Source organism: Hemicordylus capensis, chromosome 6, assembly GCF_027244095.1.
Source record: "Hemicordylus capensis ecotype Gifberg chromosome 6, rHemCap1.1.pri, whole genome shotgun sequence".
Classification (NCBI taxonomy): domain Eukaryota; kingdom Metazoa; phylum Chordata; class Lepidosauria; order Squamata; family Cordylidae; genus Hemicordylus; species Hemicordylus capensis.
This window is the reverse complement of record NC_069662.1, coordinates 137831164-137853596: the sequence shown is the minus strand read 5'-3', so window position 1 is coordinate 137853596 and position 22433 is coordinate 137831164. Positions and strand designations below refer to the sequence as shown.

The following is a 22433-nucleotide window of genomic DNA, read 5'->3' as shown; positions in this document are numbered from 1 at the left end:
TAGGGATTCAGTGGCATTGCATCTTTCTTGGCCCCAAGAGAGTCCCAGTTTTGAAAGAAGCAATTGATAGCTCATCAGCACTGCTGCTCATACAAATGTTAAGATGAAGCTTTAAGAACAGCCCAGTGTTCTTCAATGTAAGACCTGGAGGCTAGTGGTAGCCCTCATCAGCTCCAAGTATGGCTCCCCGACTAATTATTTTTTGGGTCCAAGTGAAGCTTTGGCCAAAGACTAATACTCTGCACAGTCCCCCTGGCAACATCCAGAAATGACCATTCCCTCTGGGTGTCCGATGTTCGGACGGGGTGCAATTTCAGTGGTTGCCCTAGGCTCTATTTTCCCTAGATATGCCCTCTGCCCAAAGCCAGAACAGAGTTGAGACAATTCACTACCATCTATCCCACTGTTAGTTCTAATACTGTCATCACCACAATCATAACCATGGCATGAAACTCCCTCCAGTTGTCATACTGATCTGTTTTAAATTCATACATTAAATTATATTGGCTGACATAGTGCACAAGAGTACTCCTGCTAACTGGGCAAAGAGGCAACTTTTACCGTGGTGATTCTCTTTATTTAGCAGGGGGAGAGTAACTGGCCCTATTCACCCCCAGCACAGTACCTCCAGTGACTGTTGCTGGTGTGTGTCTTAAGTTTCTTTTTAGAATGTGAGCCCTTTGGGGACAGGGAGCCATCTTATTTGTTTGTTATTTCTCTTTGTAAACCGCCCTGAGCCATTTTTGGAAGGGCGGTATAGAAATTGAATAATTATTATTATTATTATTATTATTATTATTATTATTATTATTAATGCGTTTACACAAGTTGTGCAAATGCAAAATTTGTGCAAATTGTGTTACACATGAGCAATCCAATTGGAAAGAATGGGTTTATTCTTACGCTATGCAAACTGCGCAAATGCAACATTACTAAGGTGAGATGAAAACAAGTATGTCAGACAGTATGTCTGACAGCTATTAAAGTATAGCTAGAACACATTTCCCTACTTCTCAGCAGCTGCCTTCCAACATACAGACAATTTTTACAACATGGTTCATTTCCCCTTGACTAGATAGCAAGACAATACCTTCAATTTGTTTTGTTTTCTAGTACTGTCTGGAGGATGTTAGCACTTTCTGTGCATTTCTACTGCCAAGGGGACAATCTGACCTCAGTATTACGTTCTTAATTGCTTTCCTGCTGACATGAAAATGGAAGTGGACAGTGGAGATAACAAAAACAAATTATCTCTATTCCTTGAATTTAAAAGTGCCTGAATTGTGTGGGGAAATTTGAACTTTTGCTGTATGTGGACTATGGAACAATATGTGGAAAGGGTGTAGGCTAGTTTACAATTTTTTATTTTGCTACAGATTGCTTCTGCAAGCAATCAAGATTTTAAAAGAAAACTGCATTTTTATATTTAATATAATGTATGGTTTATGACATTCTTTGAAAACCCTATGAGAGAGATGGCTCAGAGTTTTTTGTTTTTACATGAATGTTATGGATACCACCCATTCATCAACACCACTAACAAAATCTAATCTGAAGCTGCACAAAGGGCAACTTCATATATGGCAAACTTTTAACACAGGTTTTAATTTCATTTTAATTCCAGTATTGTCCCTCAAGGTTTGTTTTTGGGGTGCTTTTTATTTTTACAGATATGATTTGAGTAGGCTTAGTTTTCTATGTGTTCTGCACAGCATACAGTTTTCAAGGTTTAACCCTCTCAAGATCCCATGTATGTTGCTACCTAGAGCTTCAACCAAATGTACATGTGACAAAATTAATTGTCACACACAGCAGTGTACAAATCAAGATACATGCACTTTCCTACTTAGGAATGATATCCATGTAAGTGATTCATCATGTGTGAAGAGGTCCTAAGGACAGAAAAGGCCTTTATAGAAAACCACAAGAACAATAAATTCACTTTGCCATTATTTATTGCTCTGTTTTTGACTGAACACAGTATAACAGGCACCCAGCCAGTATTTAAAGGCTGAGGGGCTAGATTTATAATACTCTGAATGTATTAATCTAAAGCAACTATTAAGTCTTCATCATAGTTTAATCTTGCCTTACAATAGTGATTATGAAAAAAGGTTGGGTTTTTCCCCTGAACATCACAATTTAAAATAAAACCTGAACACAAAAGCCTGAAAATGTATAACTTGCATACATATAAGGTATCAACAGCATATGGAATTGCTTTACAACAGCTTTACATATTTTATCCAAGTAATTTTGTTTGAACAAGTTTAGCTGCTTGATCTGTACTTTGAAAACTCTTACTAACAATAATGTAGCTATACAATACTAGAAATTCCAACAAGTAGAATTAAGGGTGTGCATAAAACCAGCTGGCCTGGTTCTGTTTGAGTCCATACTGGACCTGAACAGGACTGGACCAGTTCGGTTGTGCCCCCCATTGACCCCCCCCGGTTCGGTTGGGGGGGTTGCAGGGGGTTTTTTTTTGTACTTATCCCCTCCAGGGGGCTCCTCCAAGGCCACAGGGAGCATGGAGGTTCCCCGCCGACCTTCCTTATGGCAAAAATCACCCGTTTCGGAAGTTCTTCGGCCCTTTCCATGCCTCCCCCCTCGCAGTGGCCATTTTGGAGGCTGCTGCATGTGTGCAGTGGGCCTCTGCATGGCCTGAGTCATGACCCGGCCACACAGGGGCTCATTGCACATGCGCGGAGGCCACCAAAATGGCTACCATGATGGAGGAAAGGCCTAGAAAGGGCTGAAGAATGTCCAGACCAGGCGATCTTTGCCACAAGGAAGGCCAGCGGGGGAGGGGGAACCTCCGCAGAAAACACACACACACCCCGTGGCCTCGGAGAAACCCCCAGGAGGGGATAAGTACTGGGGGGAAAATTGACTCGCGAAACCCCCGAATGGCCAAGAGGATTGGGTCCAGGGTTGGACTGAACAGGGGGTGGTTCGGTTCAACCCCAAAATGTCTAACATAACCAGTTCAGTGTTGAAACCTTTTGGCATCAGACCTGTTTGCACATCCCTAGTAGCTATTTATGGGTAGCTATTTTAATTTGCATTTTATATGTTTTAAATTGTTTTAAAGTTTCTCGGTTTGTTTTAATGTTGTAAATACCTAGAGACTTCAGTAGTGGACAGCATACAAATATGCTAAATAAATAATAAACAAACAAACTATCATCAGGCAAAGGGACACATTCAAGTTAACTGTTTTGTCAAATCATCCATATTGAAAGCTTACGAACGCAGTAAGTTGTTACCAGTTTTATGGTTGCACACACCTTCACCACCAGTAAATCTATTGTCAGATTTCCTGTGAAGATAGCTACCACCCTTTGTGACTATACTTTGACTTAATGTAGGGAATTTAACTCAACTTAGTGCAAGCCTTCATACAGTCAAATTATACAGTGAGGTACTTACTGGGAAAGCTGACCATGCATGGATAGGATATACACAAGTTGCATCCTTGTATATTCAAGCAGCTGCAGCAGACACATGATCAAAGAAAAGAAGCTAAGGATGTAACATGGAGGCTACTTTGGCAGGTTTGCCACTGTGTGGCCACCAGGATTGAGCCCGATCCCAGTTGTTCACACGAGCGTGTAAAACCGGGCTGGGCTCCCTTAGCCCAGTTTTGCTTCCTCGTGTGAATATCCTCTCTCTCTCTCTCTCAACAACTCAATTTTAAACACTTTCAGCTGGCAATCAAACTGGCAACACACACCTTTATTTTCAAATTGAAAGGACTTTAATAACAATATTTATCCCAGTAGGTTGAATGACAAACAAAAACAAACTATTCTCAATACCACATTTTATCACAGAGCAGACTACACAATAGACTGACATATTTCAAGTATTACTACTGTACACAAAAAGTAATCCTGCAATATAAAGAATTAAGTGACTAATTTTATTTTTTTAAAACATGCTTGACAAAGTATTTCTTTATAGGGCTGCAAAATTTGGCAGGGTCAGTTTAATGCTAAAACAGCAATACTTCTTTGTATCCTCTCCTACAAAACACTTCTGCAACTTTTCATTTACTAAGAATCTGGCCTATTCTTTCTATTGCTTAATTTGTTAAAAAGGAATATTTCTTTTAAAAAGCAGTTGCGGGAGGAGGTGTGCAAATCACTGGTGCAGCAGAGAGGAGAAGGTCAATTCTTCATATAGTTGCTCCAATTCTGATCATATCTCACAAGCTGTTATTTGTTCCACGAGGGAACACTTGTTGGTGCCCCGCTATCCCTACAATATGGCCTGGATCTAGATCAGGTCCCAAAGGCTGCTTTTGTGGGGGGAAAGAGTGCAGAGGGCCATGCACAAAACTCTGAGTAATGTCGACTTTGGCCCTCAGTTACAGTTTCTTCTTTACCCAGACTTACAAGTGCAGAGACAAATAATTCCAGTGACTGCATGATATAATCATCTCAGGTTCCAAAGTCTTCCACTGATTTCGGAAACAATGCTCAGGGCCCAACAATGCAGCAGGTCCCTCTGTTGTTATAGCAGTGGAAGTTATCAAGCCATGGAAATCTAGCTAGACCATGTCTTGCCACCAAAAGTGGAAACCAAAGGCTAGGATTGGTAATTCAGCTCTTTATTCCTCTACGCAGGTCTGTAGACAGACATTAACCATTCCACTCGCCAGGTGACTTGGGGCAAGAGCCCCTTGGTCCATTTGCAAGAAAAGACTCACAGTTGCTTCTGACAATCTCTCACACAGCACTTCAGACTGGCAGGCATTTCTCCCATCGTTTCCGTCCTTAACACTCTGCACAAGTGATCAAGACCCCATCTCCACCTCAAACCCTCCATGCCTGCTAGCAGAAGAGAAGGCAAGAACAAGCTGGCATTCCCCCCACCCACCCACCCATCCCACAAACTTCCATCATCCCTTAAAACTTCCTGCACCTGAGACAAGACCCCAACTCTAGCTTTCTAGGAATCAATCAATCTGGAGACAGAGTCTTTTCTAACTTGCCAGAAGCTCTGGCGAACACACAGGCATCAGGGAAAATGTCTCTATTTCTTGCTTTCTCCACAGCTTCTTGAAAGTAAAAGCAGACATTACGTTTCCCTCCAGCCCTGTAGCAAACACAGAGGAATGGTGGGAGAGGCAGAGTCTTCCCTTATTTGCAAGGAGCTATAACTCGTATGAAACTCATGTTCAATTTCAGCACCTTGCCTCAATCTTCTTGAACACTCCTAAAGAAAAGCCAGGTCTGATTCCAAATCCACATATCACAAGAACGATATATTCCTGATTACTGAGCCAATAACAAAAAAAACTAGCTTTCAGCATTCTTTAGCTGAAGCACAGAGGCAAACAGAATCAGCCAACTTTAATACAACTGTGAGTATAAATACAAGCTTTCAAATTTCATGGGATGCATCAATAGATGTTTTCTTCAGAACAACATCAAGAGCTCTCAGAATCCTGAAAGGATCCATTTAATTTGTCACCAGAAACCAGAACAATTACATTCTATTGCTTTTGCTCTCAGTTATGGATTAATACAGCACAACAAGAAAAAAGTAACTTACCTGCCGAACAAAACTATTAGAAGTAGTGTCAGAAGATGTACTCCCATCTGAGCCTTTAAATCTGTTTTTCCTTCTTGCACCTTTGCTGTAAGGCTGATAAAACAAATTTAAAATAGCATTAGATTATCTGGCAATTAGGCTTGTATATATGATAAAGTATAAATATGCAAAACATGATCATTGCTTGGTGAAGGTATTTATGTATTTATTTCACTTATATACTGCTCATCTCAAAAATGGCTGAAGGCAGTTCACAATCAAAATAAAACCATTTAAAATATTAACATAAAATATAAAATAAAACCATTTAATACATTAGCATTAAACTTATTTTAAAAACAATTAAAATCATTTAAGTCTTATTAAAAGCCAGACTGAAGAAATTGGCTCTCTTGAAGGCCTCTGGAAATGGCAAACCTCTTAAACCCAGAGAGAATGCATTCTTCAACCTAGGTTCAACTACAGAGAATATACTCAAATTCTGTTATTTTTTTTGCTCATTCACATATCCACATCAAATTCAACACTATGCTTCAGATTTCCACAATGCCTGTAATGTTAAAAAAGACAAATCCAAAGAAATCTTCTTATTACTATCAATGAGCAAAACATTCAAAAGGCATAATTCCTTCATTGCTTAAAGTAGTTTTAACAACACAGGTGGACTTCAGCACATGCGGTCCCAACGATCATCTTTTCACCTATCCACGGTCAGGCAGCTGAGATCCAACCTTGGTATATGTGGGTAAGGAAAGGGTTAAGAATTGTGTATCCGTGGTTCCCAAGTGGCCAGAAATGATGTCCGAGGTCATTTCTGGCTACCGTTTTGAAGAAAGAAGCCATTTTGTGGCTCATTTGTGTTTTTAAAAAAGCATTTTTCCAATTTTTTTTGTGGAAGAATCAGCAAAATACAGTATCTGGGCTACTGGGCACCTACAGAGCATGGTATGGCACTTTCCAGGGGTGAAGCTATAATTGAGTGGATGGGTTCAAAGACCCCAGGCCCCTCAGCTCCCAAGGGCCCCTCAGCTCCACCTTTCCCTGTTTTCTTCTTCACTCTGAGGGGCTGCTGAGAAGTGGGGCAAACACAGGCCCCCTCTCCCCTAGCTACAGCCTGGCACTTCCCCCCCCCCCGATTTCTCCCATGTTTAACCTTTTTTCAAGCATTTTTTTGCCCTGCAGGAACCTAACCCCCACCCCACCCCCACCGCCATAATCTGTATGCCCCATTATCTGCAGTTTCATTACCCACTGAAATCAGCAGGAATGGAATCCCCAAAGATATTGGGATCCACCTAAATTTATTATTTATCACATTTGTACACCGCCCCAAACGTTTGTCTCTGGGTGATTAACAACAGCATAAAACAAGTTAAAACATATACAAAAAACTTAAAACAATTTAACAATTTAAAAATCATCCACAAATTAAAACCTTCAAATTTTAAAGAACTGAAAAAGCTTGGGTGAAGAGGTGGGTTTTCAAATGCTTTCTAAAAATTGTCAGAGATGGGGAGGATCGTATCTCAGTAGGAATACAGTTGGTATAGTTTCTTACCAAACTATACCAAATGTAAGGGAAAGTGCCAAATCTGCATTTTTAAAGTAGCTACACCAGAATTTTATGGGGTTTTTTCTATACAGAAATACTTTCCATGTGGATAATGACTTCTGTGGTTACGAACTATCATTGAAAAGACAACTGATTTTCTCAGGTTAACTGTTTTAAGTCCACTATTAACTTAACCACATGAACAAGAATGACAGCTTATTTATCCAACTCACCTTATCCACTTATACAAACTTTTCTGCTTTTCAAATATTATTACAGAAGTATATTATTATTGTTATATATACTGCTTTTCAATTTTAAAAGTTCTCAGAGTGCTTTTCATAGCCTCGTCTATCCCTTCACAGCCATTCCCCCAGGTTGCAGCAGAGGGAGATGTCAGAGAGCTGGCTTCTTCCCCTTTAAGTACTGCATATCTCTGGCTGCATCTCCAGCCAGCCAGCCAGCTTACCTCAGAACCGTTGATGGCAGTTTGGCATACTTATTGCTTTCTTGTTGATATATTCCCTTCAGGGACACAAATGGGCCGGAAACAAGTTTCTTCCTTTGTTTCTTTCCTCTTCCTCAGCCCAGAAGCTGTGTTGGGGAATGAGAAGAGCAATTTTCACTGCTCTCTCCTTCCTCCTAAGGAGCACAACCCTCAGAGACATTTCCTGCAAGTAAATAGTCCTTTAGGAAGGAGGAAAGAGCAGTGAAAATTACTCCCCACCACCATGTTACTGGATCACACAGCATGTTTCTAATCTCTTTGCACTGCCACAGGACTTCTTCCATTGTCACAGCACAGTGGAGGATGACAGCCACTGTAATATGCTTTTGGAACTCTGGTTGAAAAGTGGTGTGTGTGTGTAGTGGTGTGTGTGTGTGTGTGTATTGTGTGTGTGTGTGTGTGTGTGTGTGTGTGTGTGTGTGTGTGTGTGACAACCAGTCTGAGAACTTTTTTTGTTTCATTTAGCTCTGGAACATATATTTAACAAATAACAAAAATGATTACAAAAGGTTAAAATCAAAGTATTAAAATCACAGCAAACACAAGCACTGATTAATAAAGTCTGTTGAACTGCAACTGCTGTATTATACTAGCAAGAACGGCTTAATTCATAAAATTTGCTAACTCAGGATTTGAGAAGTCTTGACTACAGCAATCATTCAAATAAGTACATAGGTTTGTATCACCTCAGCTTCTCCCATATCTTGGACTAAAATGGGATATTCCTTCAACAAAGCTAGCAGCTTCAAGGGAGGTATTTTCATCAGGATTGTGACATAAGACAAAAAGAAGTGAATACCTCTTTGCTATGTGCTGCAATCCTGATTCTGAGCAAACTCATCCCTACACTTGCTATTTAATTTAAAACATGTTGTTCTAGTAAGAAATAATCAGCCTACTTTCCTTGCACCGTCTCTACAACTGGCCAAAATTTGGTTCAAATCAAGGTCCACAAGTTAGATCTCTTGCACCTCAAATGTTCATGCATCCACCATCTTGGATTGGGGTGGATTACATCATTACAGACTACACCATTGTGTGTCCCCGTGTGTCACTCACTACAACTGTATCAAATTTGGTTCAAATTGGTTTAACAGGCCACAAGTTAGTGCACTTGCACCTCAAAAATTTACATGTCTGCCATCTTGAATTGGGTTGGATGACATTGTCACAATCTATGCCATTGAGGTCCCTACAACTGTAGCAGATTTTGTTCAAATCAGTTAAGCGGTTCACAAGTTAGCCCACTTGTGCTGCCAAAGTTTACGCATCTGCCATCTTGAATTGGTGTGGATGATATCATCACAAACTATGCCATTGAGGTGTCCCTGTGTGTCATTCACTGCAACTGTACATAATTTGGTTCAAATGGGTTAGACAGTCCACAAATTAGCCTGCTTGCACCTCAGATGTTCACACGGCTGCCATTTTGAATTGGAGTAGATGACATCATCACACAGCACACCATTAGGGCACCCCTATGTGTCCCTACAGTTGTAGCACATTTGCTTCAAATTGGTTAAGTGGTTCACAAGTTAAACCACTTGCACCTCAAAAGTTTACATGTCTGCCATCTTGGATCGGGGTGGATGACATCATCACAAACTACACTGTTGTAGGGACACATAGGGACACCTCAACTGCACCCAATCTGGTTCATATTGGTCCTGGCATTGCAAAGTTGATGGAGGGGGACACACGGACACACAGACACACAGACAGAATGCCGGGTGATCTCATAAGCCTACTGGAAAGTAGGCTAAAAACAAAAAACAACCAAAGCACACATTTAATGCATATGTTGTTTGGCTCTCAGGACAGCTGCTGTTTAAACTCTTTTGGCAGATTGCATTGACAGACTTGTCCTGCTTGTCTGACAGCAGATCAATTAGCTTTGCAACTTTTCCTCTGTGTTTTCCACTCCTTAAGAGACAGTAGTCTCTCCTGACTTCAGCTAGTTTTTGGTCCATATTGATGACTGCCCATATTGAACTTGGGGTGTACACAGTCATGTATAATTTGAGCAGTGGACTGCTGCAGAAGCAACTCACCACAGAGCGGTATATAAATGTAAAAATAATAATAATAATAACAACTACTACTACTACTACTACTACTACTACTACTACTACTACTAGCTGACCGGGCACAGAACATCTGCACCCCTAGTTCTCCACCACCTCATCTTTTGCCCGCCAGGCAGCCGCCTCCTGATGCCTCCTCCACACCAAGGCTCCACCACCTGCCCAAAGCCTGGAACTCTCGCGAGTGGTGCTGCCACTCTCGCAAGAGTTCCAGCACGCATCCCCAGCTGCATGTCTTGGAGAATTAATTATATAGATTTTCTTGATACCTCAAAGAACAAGTTCAATTAAGCCAGTTCTGCCACTGTGCAACATAAGCTGGAGGTACACAGCACTGATTGGCTCCTCTGCAAGATGTCATAATATTACCTCCTCCCTCTCCAGAGAGTTTGAAACCTTTTATAAATATATATATTTGGAGGGGGGGGAAGACAAAGGGAGGTAAATATAAAAGAAATGCGTATATGGCATTAAAAAACTTGACGGCAGACAAGTCACCTAAACTACAAAGAAGGGGAAAGGTTGATGAGAAATTATCACTTGATTCACTGGCATATATGTCTGTCTTTTTCAAAGCAAAGTCAGGTAAAAGCTAGGGAAAGAAAACGTTGAGTCCTATTTTCAAAATGTGTTTATATGCATACCTATAATGTGGAAACTGGATTAAAATGCCCATAGAGTCATGAAGCTCTGAGCTCTGTTGGGGAGTTGGAGTCCGGCAGGTGCTGCATTTGCAGCACCGGCCATTTAACCCCTGAAAGGGCCATGTGACCCCTTCGGGCGCTAGACTGGGGCTAGTGCTGCATTCACAGTGTAGCCAGGAGTGGCTCTTCCCTGCCTTAAAGACAGGAAGGAGCCACTCCTGGCCACGCTGTGAATGCAGCGGCCATTTAACTCTTGAACGGAGGCCACATGGGCCCCGCTCAGGAGCTAAACCAGCACCCCTGCATCTGACATCAGACGTTGGGGGCATGTCAGGGCTGCGAGGCGCGGCCCAATCTGCCGCGGCCTGGGTTCTTTGAACCCATTCTCCCAATGGTTTTTCTGCCCCTGAGTATGTATATAAAGGTGCTCACAGCTATAAATATTGGTTCAATGCAATTATCTAAAGGAAAGGAAAGATTGTGCCCTTGAGTTGGTGTCAACTCCTGGAGACCACAGAGCCATGTGGTTTTCTTGGTAGAATACAGGAGTGGTATCCTATTGCGTTTATCCCATACAATATGAGATTATGCCTTTGCCGTTGTCACTTTGCCGAGTGAGCATCCAACTCCAGCACCTTCCTGTATCGCTGCTGCCCAATAAAATGACTACAAATATACTAAGCATAGTCTGGGAAGCATACAGATGGGGATTCAAACTAACAGCCTCTTGCTCCCTAGGCAAGCTGCTTCCCCACTGCACCACCACAGCTGATAAAACTATAATGCAAATGTAACATGGAAATGTAAAGTGCAACATGAACTGTCAGAAAGACAGGACTGAAGCTTTCCCTCTCTATGCTTCCCCCCACCAATTGCTTCTGCCCACTCATTTTTCTCTTGACAGGAGTTACTCACATTCAGGGAAGGGGGAAAATAGCCAGAGGAAAGCCTGAGCAGCAGAGGAAGGACAGTGATCGAATTAGAGGGCAAGGAGCCAATTTTTCTGACAAATCTCTAAATTACTGTACACATAAGGCTGCAGTTGTCATTAGGGGGGGTCAGGGAGTGGGTTTTGTGCATTTCATTATAAGATCTCTTACCATGCCCCCCATGATTCAACCACTGAAGAAGAGTTCAGATTCATCCCATGCTGCATTTTAAATCGTTTTCCGAATCTTTCTCGTATAGTTGTGCCGTCGATTCAATGTCGACTCCTGGAGACCACAGAGCCATGTGATTTTCTTTGGTAGAATACAGGAGGGGTTGACCATTGCCATCTCCTGCACAGTATGAGATGATGCCTTTCAGCATCTTCCTATATCACTGCTGCCAGATATAAGTGTTTCCCATAGTCTGGGAAACATACCAGTGGGGATTCGAACCAGCAACTTCTTGCTCCCTAGGCAAGTTACTTCCCCACTGTGCCATTAAGTGGCTCTTCTCCTTACCGTATCCCTCACTTTAGAGCGAATTTGCAGCAATCTGATTTTGACCTGACTGCTACCTCCACATTTGGTTTGATCCTTAATCAAATGGGTATCCTGTGAGGTGTTCTATGGTCCTTCACTGCCATCTAGGTGTGGTGTGCCATTTCCATTGTTATTCAACAAATAAACTGTGCTTTTCAAAAATAACACTCTTTCCTCTCCAACATCTGACAACAGCTCTATGGAATTCTCAAATATTACTCCATATGTCCTCACATGCAGTTTTCCAGGAAATACACAAAACTGGAGCAAAAGATCAATTATATACATGCAGTAATTAATCTCTAAATTGAATAAAACACAATATTAGGACCTGTTGTATTTTAACTAAGTAATCAACCATCAAATTTACATTGATAATATCTGTGAATATAGATTTTCAAAAGCATTGTTCAAAAGCAATACTAGACTTTTCCAGTCATCCAAAAATAACTTATAGGTTCATCCTTATCCCATTATATCTTAAAAATAGCTGTCAGTTTACATGTTCTAATTATATTCCATATTTTCCTTTGCAAGTGAATTGACATTTTAGGGAATGCTTTCTCAATTTACATATTCAATCCTTTGAATTAAGGTCATCAGGAAACATGGTACAGTAGGCCTCAGCACTGTCAGTGGGAAGATAATCTTCAACTAGAAATGGGTTTTTCAGAGGTGGCACCTGTATTATGGAACTCCCTCCCAACAAAGATCTTTGAGGCCTGCACTACTGGAATGTTTTAGAAAGCTGTTTAAAAAAAATATACTGGTTCTGGCAGGCATTTTGATGCCCTTGAAGACTGACTGCTCTTTGACTGTGCTGTTTTAATTTTGTAGTTTTATTTAGTTTGATATATTGCTTTTGAGTTACTTGTTTTATTATAGTTATCTTTTTTTGAAAACCGTTTTTAGCGTTCTTCTTGGACAGAATTTTTAGGCCTATGTAAACACCTCTACTCCTCAATTTATATGGGAAGCCCATTCCACATCTAAACAAAAAGAGCAGGAAGAGTTATTTTATCTGAAAAATGAGGGGCGCTGGAGCTTTCCTCTATGCTACTTTTACAATGGGCATAGGTATCTACAAATCCACTTGCCAGTTCATCAGTGGTGAGTTCCCCAGTCCTCCAGCAAGCAAGATCTCCACACAGCACCACACAGTTCTCTGCCCCAGAAGTCTAATATCCAATGCCATTTTTGAAAATGTAAGAAAGCAGGAATCCTTTCTGAGCAATAGCTGTTTCTTGCCATCTCCATTTCCCATTGCAAATAACAAAAGACCCCTTCTTTTCTAAGACCATGTGCTAGAAAAGGATCTGAGGGAAGTGAGGGAATTGGTGACGACCACAAACAATGGCTGGCTAGTGAGCTAAGCCTAAATTTGCGGATCCCTGATTGGGCAGATTCACAAGACCACTAGAGTCCTGCTGGCAAGAATCCCCACTTCCTGTAAGTACATTCCCATCGTGAGCCACACATTCTGGCCATTTTGTGTCATCTAAAATCACCAATGTCGGGTTCCTGATCCTGAGCAGCATTTTCCTCTAAGATGTCAGGTTCCCAGAAAGTACTGCTCAAGATCTCAACATGGGCAGCTTCAGACAGTGGCTCATGCTGAAAGCACACTCATGGGAACTGGAGGTTCTCAACAGCCAGACTTTCCAGAGAACATGTGAATTTGTTCAATGGTAAGAAAAGCCAAGTGGATTCAAAGTGCCCTTCTACATGCAGAAGGTATCTTCTGATCACAGAAGTGTTGCTTTATACCTTGTGCTAGAGGTTGTACAAGAAAAGTGAAATTAAATAAAATGGTGTTCTGCTTATGCAAGGATATAGCATAAGTGGAAGCATGAAAACTGCCCTAGAACTTACCGATTCTAGCACTGTGTGAACTTGTCTACAAGATTTTGCACAAACATTTACAGAATTGCACTAGTAATTATTTTACTTCAACTCATGATTTTTTAGATCCAATCCAATATATTTAAAGAATATGAGAATGGTTAATGGCCAATTACTACAAAATGAGGCTGTGCACATGAGCCGCCAAACCCAGGCTTAGGTAGCCCAGCCTGGGCTTGGCTAGTGTGCACCACCGAGATCGAGCCATATGAATGGTACATATTTGTAAGGCCTCACCAAGTACCCATATCTATTCTTGCAAATATAGATAGAACCAATACAGTACACAGAACACTCCGCAACGTATGTATAGTGCAATGGGTTTTAAAGAGTTTTTTGATCACTAAATCACTATACTGTCTTCCATTCTCCCCATTTGGACTTTTACATTTAAAAAGTTGTCAACACCAAGCTCAAGGGGTGGGGGAGGCTTTAATATTGCTCTGAAATAAACAAAAGTGTATTTCAGCTTCCAGAAATGCAGTGAGAGCAATACTATGATGGGGGTGGGGGAGGGGCGGAGAGAAATCGCAGACAGCAGCATTACAAAAGCATTGGCTTTCTACTAATAGCACTTCTCTCGTTAATTACTCAAAATAATAAAATGATGCAATTTCTCAGCACTTAATTTTTGGACTAGCTCATTCTAGACAAGGCACTTTATAGAACACACACTATTCCCCACTTTGTTCAAGGAGGTCATTCACACAACAGCTCTTCCAGTGAGTAGTCCAATGGGCAACAAATTATGCATACAGGTGGCACTCGTTATCTCTGGGGGTTCCATTCTTGGCTACAACCGCAGATAAAGAAACTGTGGATAAAGAGGCCTTGAGTGAATGGCAATCGAGGGGTTAGGTTCCTGGAGGTCAAAAAAGGGAGGAGGTCAAAAAAGTGGGGAGGAGGCAGAAATAAGAGCAATACAGTAACTTACCATGCTCTGCAGGTCTCCAGCTATCCAGAAATGCCCCCCAACCCCCAATTCTGGTGATTTCCCCACCAAATATTGCAGGGGGGGTTCATTTTTCAAACAAAATGGCTCTGTTCAGCAAAATGGTGGCCAGAAATGACCTTGGAAGTCATTTCTGGCCACCTAAGAACCACAGATAGGTGAATATGCACTATTTTTAGAATCACGTATAATGAGGTTGGGTCTCCATTGCCCAACCGTGGTATGTTAAACTACAGAGGCCAGGACCACAGGTAACGAGGGTCACTTGCATACAAGATATGGCATTAGAGGGTAGGGATGTTCATGGAACTGGATTGCCCAGTTCGGCTTGAATCCGGACCAGATTTGAGCCACCCCTGGGCAGCTCGGGCTTGAGCGAGCCCATGCCTGGTCCAGTCTGGCCATCAAGCCAGTTTGAGGGGCTCAACATACATACTTGTAAAGGGGGATTCAGTAGGGGTGTGTGAGCCAGCTCGAAATCAAGCTGGCTTGGCTTGAAGGATCGCCCTCGAATCAGACAAGGGGAGAGTTGGTTGGGGTGGGGGGAGAGTTGAGCCGACCTCCCACCTCGCAAACCGGCTTGTCAGGCAAACATATAAACGGGAATCCAGCAAGCATTCACCTTTACAAGTAAAGAGCTAAAGGCAGGGGATTGGGGGGGGGGGGGGTTGAGGGAAAAGCTAGACTTTTTGTAATGCACTTTTAGAACCAAGCTGCCATGTGGACGGCAGAGGGGGCTCCTTCCACCCACCCACCACCTCCTTCAACCTACCCGCCAGCCTCCCAAATGACCAGTCAGCCTTGCTGAGGAGATGACGGAGGCAGCAGTGGAGGCTCCTTCCACCACCACCCCACTGGCCTCCCAAATGACCAGGAGTCCATGCTACAGATCAACTTGCCTCCCAGGCTCCCCCTGGTCCAGTTTGAGGATAAGAGTGCGAGCCAGCTCAGTTTTGAGCCCGCTCGCACATCATTATTAGAGGGATACAGGGAACATTTTGTAATAGAGCCAGCTGCCCTCTGTGGATAATACCTTTGAAACAGAATATAATTTGGTTTCATGACCTAGGTTAGATACAATAGAAAACCTAGTGATACATAATTTTTTTTACAAATAAATCATATTATTAAAAATATGAAAGCAAACACAAGGAAGATACCTTCTCAGTTATAGCACTGACTTGATTTAACAAGGAAAAAATAGGACTCAGAAGGTATGCATATTTCTCAACAAATAGAAATTAAAAAGCCATGACATGTAAACGTTCAAGAGGTTATTCAAACCAGAGACCGTCATATTTAGAAGTCTAATCTTAGCAACACCAAGATGTACATATAAGGGGGAAATTAGAAGACTAAGATTATTAAAGAAAAGAAAAGAAAATAGTTCCAAATTAGAAACATAGATGCCATCAGGAGCAGAGAGATTATGCAAAAACTCAAAGGAGCTGCTAAAGTACCAGGCTATATGTAGAGAAATGCAGGAAGGCTAAGAAATTGTTGAAGAGACATTGATAATTTCTTTGCATTAGCCTTCACTACAAAGAATGAATGGATTTTCCACCCTGAAAATATGTACTTTATTATTATAAATGCAATTCTGATAATCAGAGATTACCAGAAGAAGTGGAACTTTAACAAAAAGGTGGTGGTGGGGAAAATGTATGTTTTCCAGCATAAAAAATATACAACCAAGAAGAGCTTAAGGGGTTGCAGGGGAGAAAAGATACTTTATTCATTTATTTTTCTATTTCTAAATCACCCTTCATCCTAAGACCCAGGGTCGCATCCAAATTCTAAAAGACAACAAAATTTAAAAATACACATGTAACACCAGTTAAAAATGGCAACAAACTGACAAACAGACAAGCAACAATTAAAACCAATTAGAAACTAAATGTCTGGGCACAGAGGAACATTTTCAACATCTCTAAAGTATCTGGAAATAAGGAGAAACAGGAGACCATTCCCCTAGGAGACCATTCCGTAATCGGGTTACCACCAAGAAGGCTCTGTCCCATGTTCATGCCAAAGATGACTCCCAGGCATTGGAATGTAGATCAGATCAGATCTGATCAAGAAGGTAAAATCAGCAGGGAGCAGATGGCCCTGAAGCTATTTAGGGCCCAAACTATTTAGGGATTTTAAGGTAAAAACAAGCATTTTAAATTGCACCTAGAAACCTCCCAGAGACTTGCGTTTTGGGCGGTATATAAAGGTTTTAAATAAATAAATAAATAAATAAATCAGCAACCTAGCCAACATATTCTGCACATATTCTGTTTCCAAACACTTTTCAAAGGCAGCCCCAGGTAGAGTGCATTACAGCAGTCCAGACACAACACGACCAAGGCTTTTGAAACTGTGGCCAGATCTGCTGTTTCAAGGAGGAGCTGCAACTGGCACTTCAGCCAAAGCTATGGAGGCCACCTCAGGCTCCAGATAGTGGATGTCATGTTTGAATACCCCACATCCAATAAGGTGCTCCTCTTCTCCCTCTGATACTAGAATACTATGTACAGCAAGATTAATATTTTTTCCAGATTTTTCCCACATTTAAAAATGCTTTTACAAAAAGTCAACAAAACATCTATAGCATAAAAGTCCAAGCAAGATCTATGCAACTGGTGAAACCCTTGAAAGAACTTGAGACCCATAGATCCTTTTCTGTTGTGATATATTAGTCCCAAGATTCAAAAAGATTATGGAAAACATTCTAGAAGATCAAAAGCAACTAAAAACAAATCTAAGAGCGGGATCTCACAACCCTCATGAGGCTGCCTGACTGAGAACAGAGAGATCTGGGCACCATACGCACTTGGCACTCTCAATTTCCAGTCATAGGAACCCAGAAATTTTAAACAATGTCAGGTTCACACTGGACCATTTAATCAGGAATGGTAATCTAGGATTTGATGTACAGTTGCCAATCCCAGTTAAATGTTGGGTTGGCACAGTACCAACACAATGTCGGCAAATATTTCTGGGTTCTTATGATCGGAAATTGGGAGCGTGCGTGACACACACATCTCCCAATTCCTGGCCAGGAAGCCTCACACAGTTCACCAGAACTCACCCTAAGTCCATTATTCTTTTAATTGTCATTAGGTTAGTGCCAACTCTGCCCAGTTCTACTGAGAATGGGCCTGGCCACACATGCCTTTGTTCTATCCAGGCTGAATTACTTTAATGCACTCCCTATGGGACTGCCTTGGCAGATGGTCCAAAGAGTGTGCATGTCCCAACCCCTTCTAGTGGAATAGCGTAACAGCATGCCAGGAGGGTGTCAGGACATGCGCACTCACACCCCTTGTCACATGGTGGGAAAGGCTGTCTGGACAAATAATTCAAACTAGCTGGCCTGGGCACAGAGCATCTGCAGTTTTAGTTCTCTCTCATTTTCGGCTCCTTATTCTCAGCCCCCACTCCTCTTCCCTCTTCCCCCTCCAATGTTTTTTTCCTCTGGCAGCTGGCTAGTTGCATTTCCCGGCTGGCCACTGTTTTCTCCACCACCACCCCCGCCCATTGACCACTGCTGCCACATTCTCTCCCCACCCCCACGGCCGCTGCTGCTTTCTCCGCTCACCCGCCTGCCTGCCCATCAGTTTGCTGGCCTGTCCGTTGGCCTTATGTTCCCCACCGTCACATTCCTCTCCCCCTCCCCTCGCTCGTGAACTCTCATGAGAGATACCACACATGGGATTAGTGACGGGTAAGTCTAAGAGAATTATATAGATAGATAGATTGCTCCTATTCAGAACAGATTATAACAGCGTTGTTTTGAGAAGTTTTGTTGAAAAGCAGTACATAACTACTTTTGTGCTAGTAGTGCTAGTAGTAGTTATAGTAGTAGTAGTAGTAATAGCAGCAGCATTAAACATTACATGTTACAAAAGCAAGAACTATGTCCATCAAATTCCATTTCTCCAGGTAAGATTGAAGCCAGTGAATTAAACAAAGCAAGTGGATAGATCTCCATGCCAGGGCTACAGTCTGTGAGTCCAGTAGCAGGGCAGTTTCTAATATGTCCAGGTGGTAGATCTGTGTCACTAATCAGTGGGAATATATTGGCATCCACCTCCAGAGAACATGGATTGCCAGCCTCTTCTGTCCCATCTAGATTTAGTCTAAGTTGGTTCAATCTCATCCACCCCATGATGGCCAGAAAATATTGATTTAGAGCCCTATCTATTGCTCTGGAATCTGATCTAAAAGAAAAATAGAATCTATTGTTATCTACATAATGATGACACCATGCTGTAAATCTCTAGTCTAGTCTGCTTCATATGTAGCAGAATAGATATAATAGAATGGAACCCCACAGGGGTCCTAGAAATATATGAATATGTGAAACTACTTTATACTGAGTCAGACCATTGGTCTAACTACTTCAGTATTAGTAACATAGGAAGCTGCCATATACTGAGTCAGACCATTGGTCTACCTAGCTCGGTATTGTCTTCACAGACTGGCAGCGGCTTCTCCAAGGTTGCAGGCAGGAATCTCTCTCAGACCTATCTTGGAGAAGCCAGGGAGGGAACTTGAAACCTTCTGCTCTTCCCACAGCAGCTCCATTCCCTGTGTGGAATATCTCACAGTGCTCACATGTAGTCTCCCATTCCTATGCAACCAGGGCAGACTGTACTTAGCTAAGGGGACAAGTCATGCTTGCTACCACAAGACCAGCTCTCCCCCTAATATTGATAGGTCATGAGTGCTTTTTATCAGCTTTTGTGGATGTGTCAGCTGCATGTGTTTCTGGAAGAGAATGGCCTTAAAGTGGTTGCACATGCTGGTAACCTCTAGGCTTGACTACTGCAATGCACTCTTCATAGGGCTCCCTTTATATGTAGTCCAAAAACTTCAATTGATCCAAAATTTGGCAGCCAGGTTGGCCACTAAGGTAACTTGGAGAGATTACACTGCTGCTCTCTTAAAAGCATTGAATTGGCTGCCAATATATTTCTTGTTAAAATACAACATACTGGTGATATACCTATAAATTCCTAAACAGCTTAAGCCTGGGCTATTTAAGAAAATGCCTTCTTCTGCAGGAGACCCACTGCTTATTAAGGTCATGTGGGGAGATCCGCTGTAGTTGACCCCAAGTTGCTACCAGACAAGCCAGTGGCAGCTTGGGGTCAGGCCTTCTCTGTAGCCATCTCTGAGCTTTAGCTCTTACTCCCTGCTGGAATAAGAGGCTTAACATCTCTGGTGGCCTTTAGGAAGGCCTGACACATCTTTTAGGAAGGCCTGACACACAGCTTTTGACTGATGTTTTAACTGTTTTTAATTGTTCTGTTTAAATTGATTTCAATTGTCTTAATTGTTTTTGACTATTATTTGTCTATGTTTCTTATAAACTGCCATGAGATTTTATAATTTGGTGGTATAAAATGCAATCAGATAAATAAATACTGTCTATGCTGGCAGCAGTTTTCCAGGGGTTTCACATACCTGAAAATGCCTGGGATTGAATTCAAGAACTTCTGTATGCAAAACTGTGCTCTACCACCGAACTGCAACTCCTCCTTCTGAAGGTCTCTATAAAAAAGATGCTGGCTCACAGATCCTAAAATCTGTGAGCAGTGTTCAATTCACAGAATGGGGATTTCCCATCTTCTGTTCCCTGCTGAAGCTCCCAATACCCCTGAAAAATCAATTCTGAAGGTCAGGGGGCCTTTGGAAATGGTGTGGTATTATATGACACAGAGGGCTGGAGATGAGAAGGTGAAAGGAAATTGCAGACCCTCCCCTGCATGAGCAGAGTACCTTTCTGCTCATGCTAGAAGCCTTTGAACCCAAGCCAATGAAACTTGGAACATCAGCATATAAAGGCATAGGATGGGTCTTACCAATACCAACATCAATGCAAGATTATAAAATCTGACATGATTTTTGTAGTGTGGTGATGTTACTTTAGTAAAAATCCTTGAAATCAAAATGTCAAGCAGTCATGAAAGTCACTGCATTACTACATAAATTATTTTAATGAATCCAAAGGTATTTGAAGTAGAAGGGGGAAAGAGGTTCAGAATAAATAATAAATCAAGAGCAAAGATCAGTCTCTGGTCAATCCATGTGAAGGCTTTACAACAAGGCTGAACAACTTTGGCCCTCCTGCAGATGTTGGACTAGGGGTGTGCATTGACAGCAGTACAAGCTATGGTCCGAATTTGGACTGATCTGCAGTCCAGTGAACTGGTCCAGCTGAACCACAGAAAAGTCCAGCGGTTCGAGGCGGTGCGGCGGGAGGCAGAGCAGGTCTTTACCATCATGACTGCCACTCTAGGCAGCTTCATGCTGCAGCAACGCACCCTCCCCGCAGCCTATGCATGGCAGCAACACCATCCACCTAGCCTCTGCACATGCATAGAGGCCAGGTAAGTGATAGAGCCTCGCTGCTGCCACACACGGGCTACTGGAGGAAGCACCATCCATAGCAGGAAGTTGCCTGGAGAGGTGGTCACACTGGCAAGGACCTGCACCTTTACTTCTAAATGTGTCACTCACCGCTGCCCCCAGCTCTACCTTGAACCACCAGACCAGTCTGTGGTTTGGCTGAACAAGGCCAAAATGGTTTGCCAGACCTCGAACCGGTCTGCATTCAGATCACAGCTCGGACTGTAGTCCATACACACCCCTATGCTGGACTACAACTTTCATCATTCCTGGCTTTCATTCCTGGCTACATTTTCATTCCTGGCTACAACTTTCATCATTCCTTTGGCCACTGTAGCTGGGGATTATCACAGTTGTATTCCAACAATAGCTGGGCCGACGTTGTAACGCCCTGCTCTCCAAGCAGGTGCCCAATAACTCCAGATAGGAGTAGTGTTAATGCCTGCATAAGTCCTATCCATTGTGATGCCACTGTTGTGCCTGAACAAGCATGGTAAAGCAAGGAACTCCATCACAAAGGGGCATACCAAGCAGCCCAGACCCTCATATGTAGGCTACTCTTATTCACAATATGTGAAGAAGCTGCACAGTGGCAGCCCAGTAATCCCAACAGTTGGGCTGCAGTCTTCGCAAAAGGGCACATCCCACCACCAACCAAATGATAGGCTTGTTGAACCAAAACAGCTGCTGGGAGGTAGGCAGTCCCAAACTGCCACTATTAGCCGCAAATGATGGATGGGTGTTTATCTGATAAACACTGGATATGCCGCAAAACATTATTGTTTTGTCTGATGAAAATCAGTTAATTCTCTCCCCCTGCCCCGCCCCCGCCACACACCATGCTTTTGTTATTGAAAATGCTTTGTTGTTCCCTTTAAAAAGCAATCCTTTGAACTACAAATTTCACACCTGGATCCACCTGGATGCAGGACCCCTGCCCAGAACTACTCTGAAGCAGCAGAGGATGGGAGTCTTTCCGTTTCAGTCAGAGCACAAGGCTCTCCAGAAGAAGAAGAGTACAGTTAAAACCAACACAGTATTCAAATTATGCAGACTGATTTTCATATTAGTTTGTCACTTCAAGACACTTTACAACATTGGTAATCAGTGTTGGCCATTCATTCACTTCACAAATCACTATAGTTGTGCTACCCCTATCAGTTTCAGAAAGAACACTTGAGTAGGTAAACTTGTACATCAGTGATAATAAAAACTGTGGAAAACTCATTTCAAAGCATATGCCCATCTTCTTCCAATCTAGTTCTAATTGAATAATCAAAAGGACAGAAAACGGGGGGAAAGCAAACCTATGTCAGTAGTGGAAACTGTATTTATTCAGCTTTAATGTGCCCAAGAAA

General features: G+C 42.2%; 1 protein-coding gene across 4 annotated transcripts in view; it reads right to left on the bottom strand.

The window, feature by feature from the left end:
- CACNB2 (calcium voltage-gated channel auxiliary subunit beta 2) overlaps window positions 1-22433 on the bottom strand; it is a 303174-nt gene that overhangs the window by 244969 nt on the left and 35772 nt on the right. For all 4 annotated transcript variants that reach the window (XM_053259773.1, XM_053259772.1, XM_053259771.1 and 1 more), the window contains exon 2: window positions 5563-5655. In XM_053259773.1, the coding sequence (XP_053115748.1) occupies window positions 5563-5655 (93 nt within the window). The remainder of the gene's footprint in view (window positions 1-5562; window positions 5656-22433) is intronic.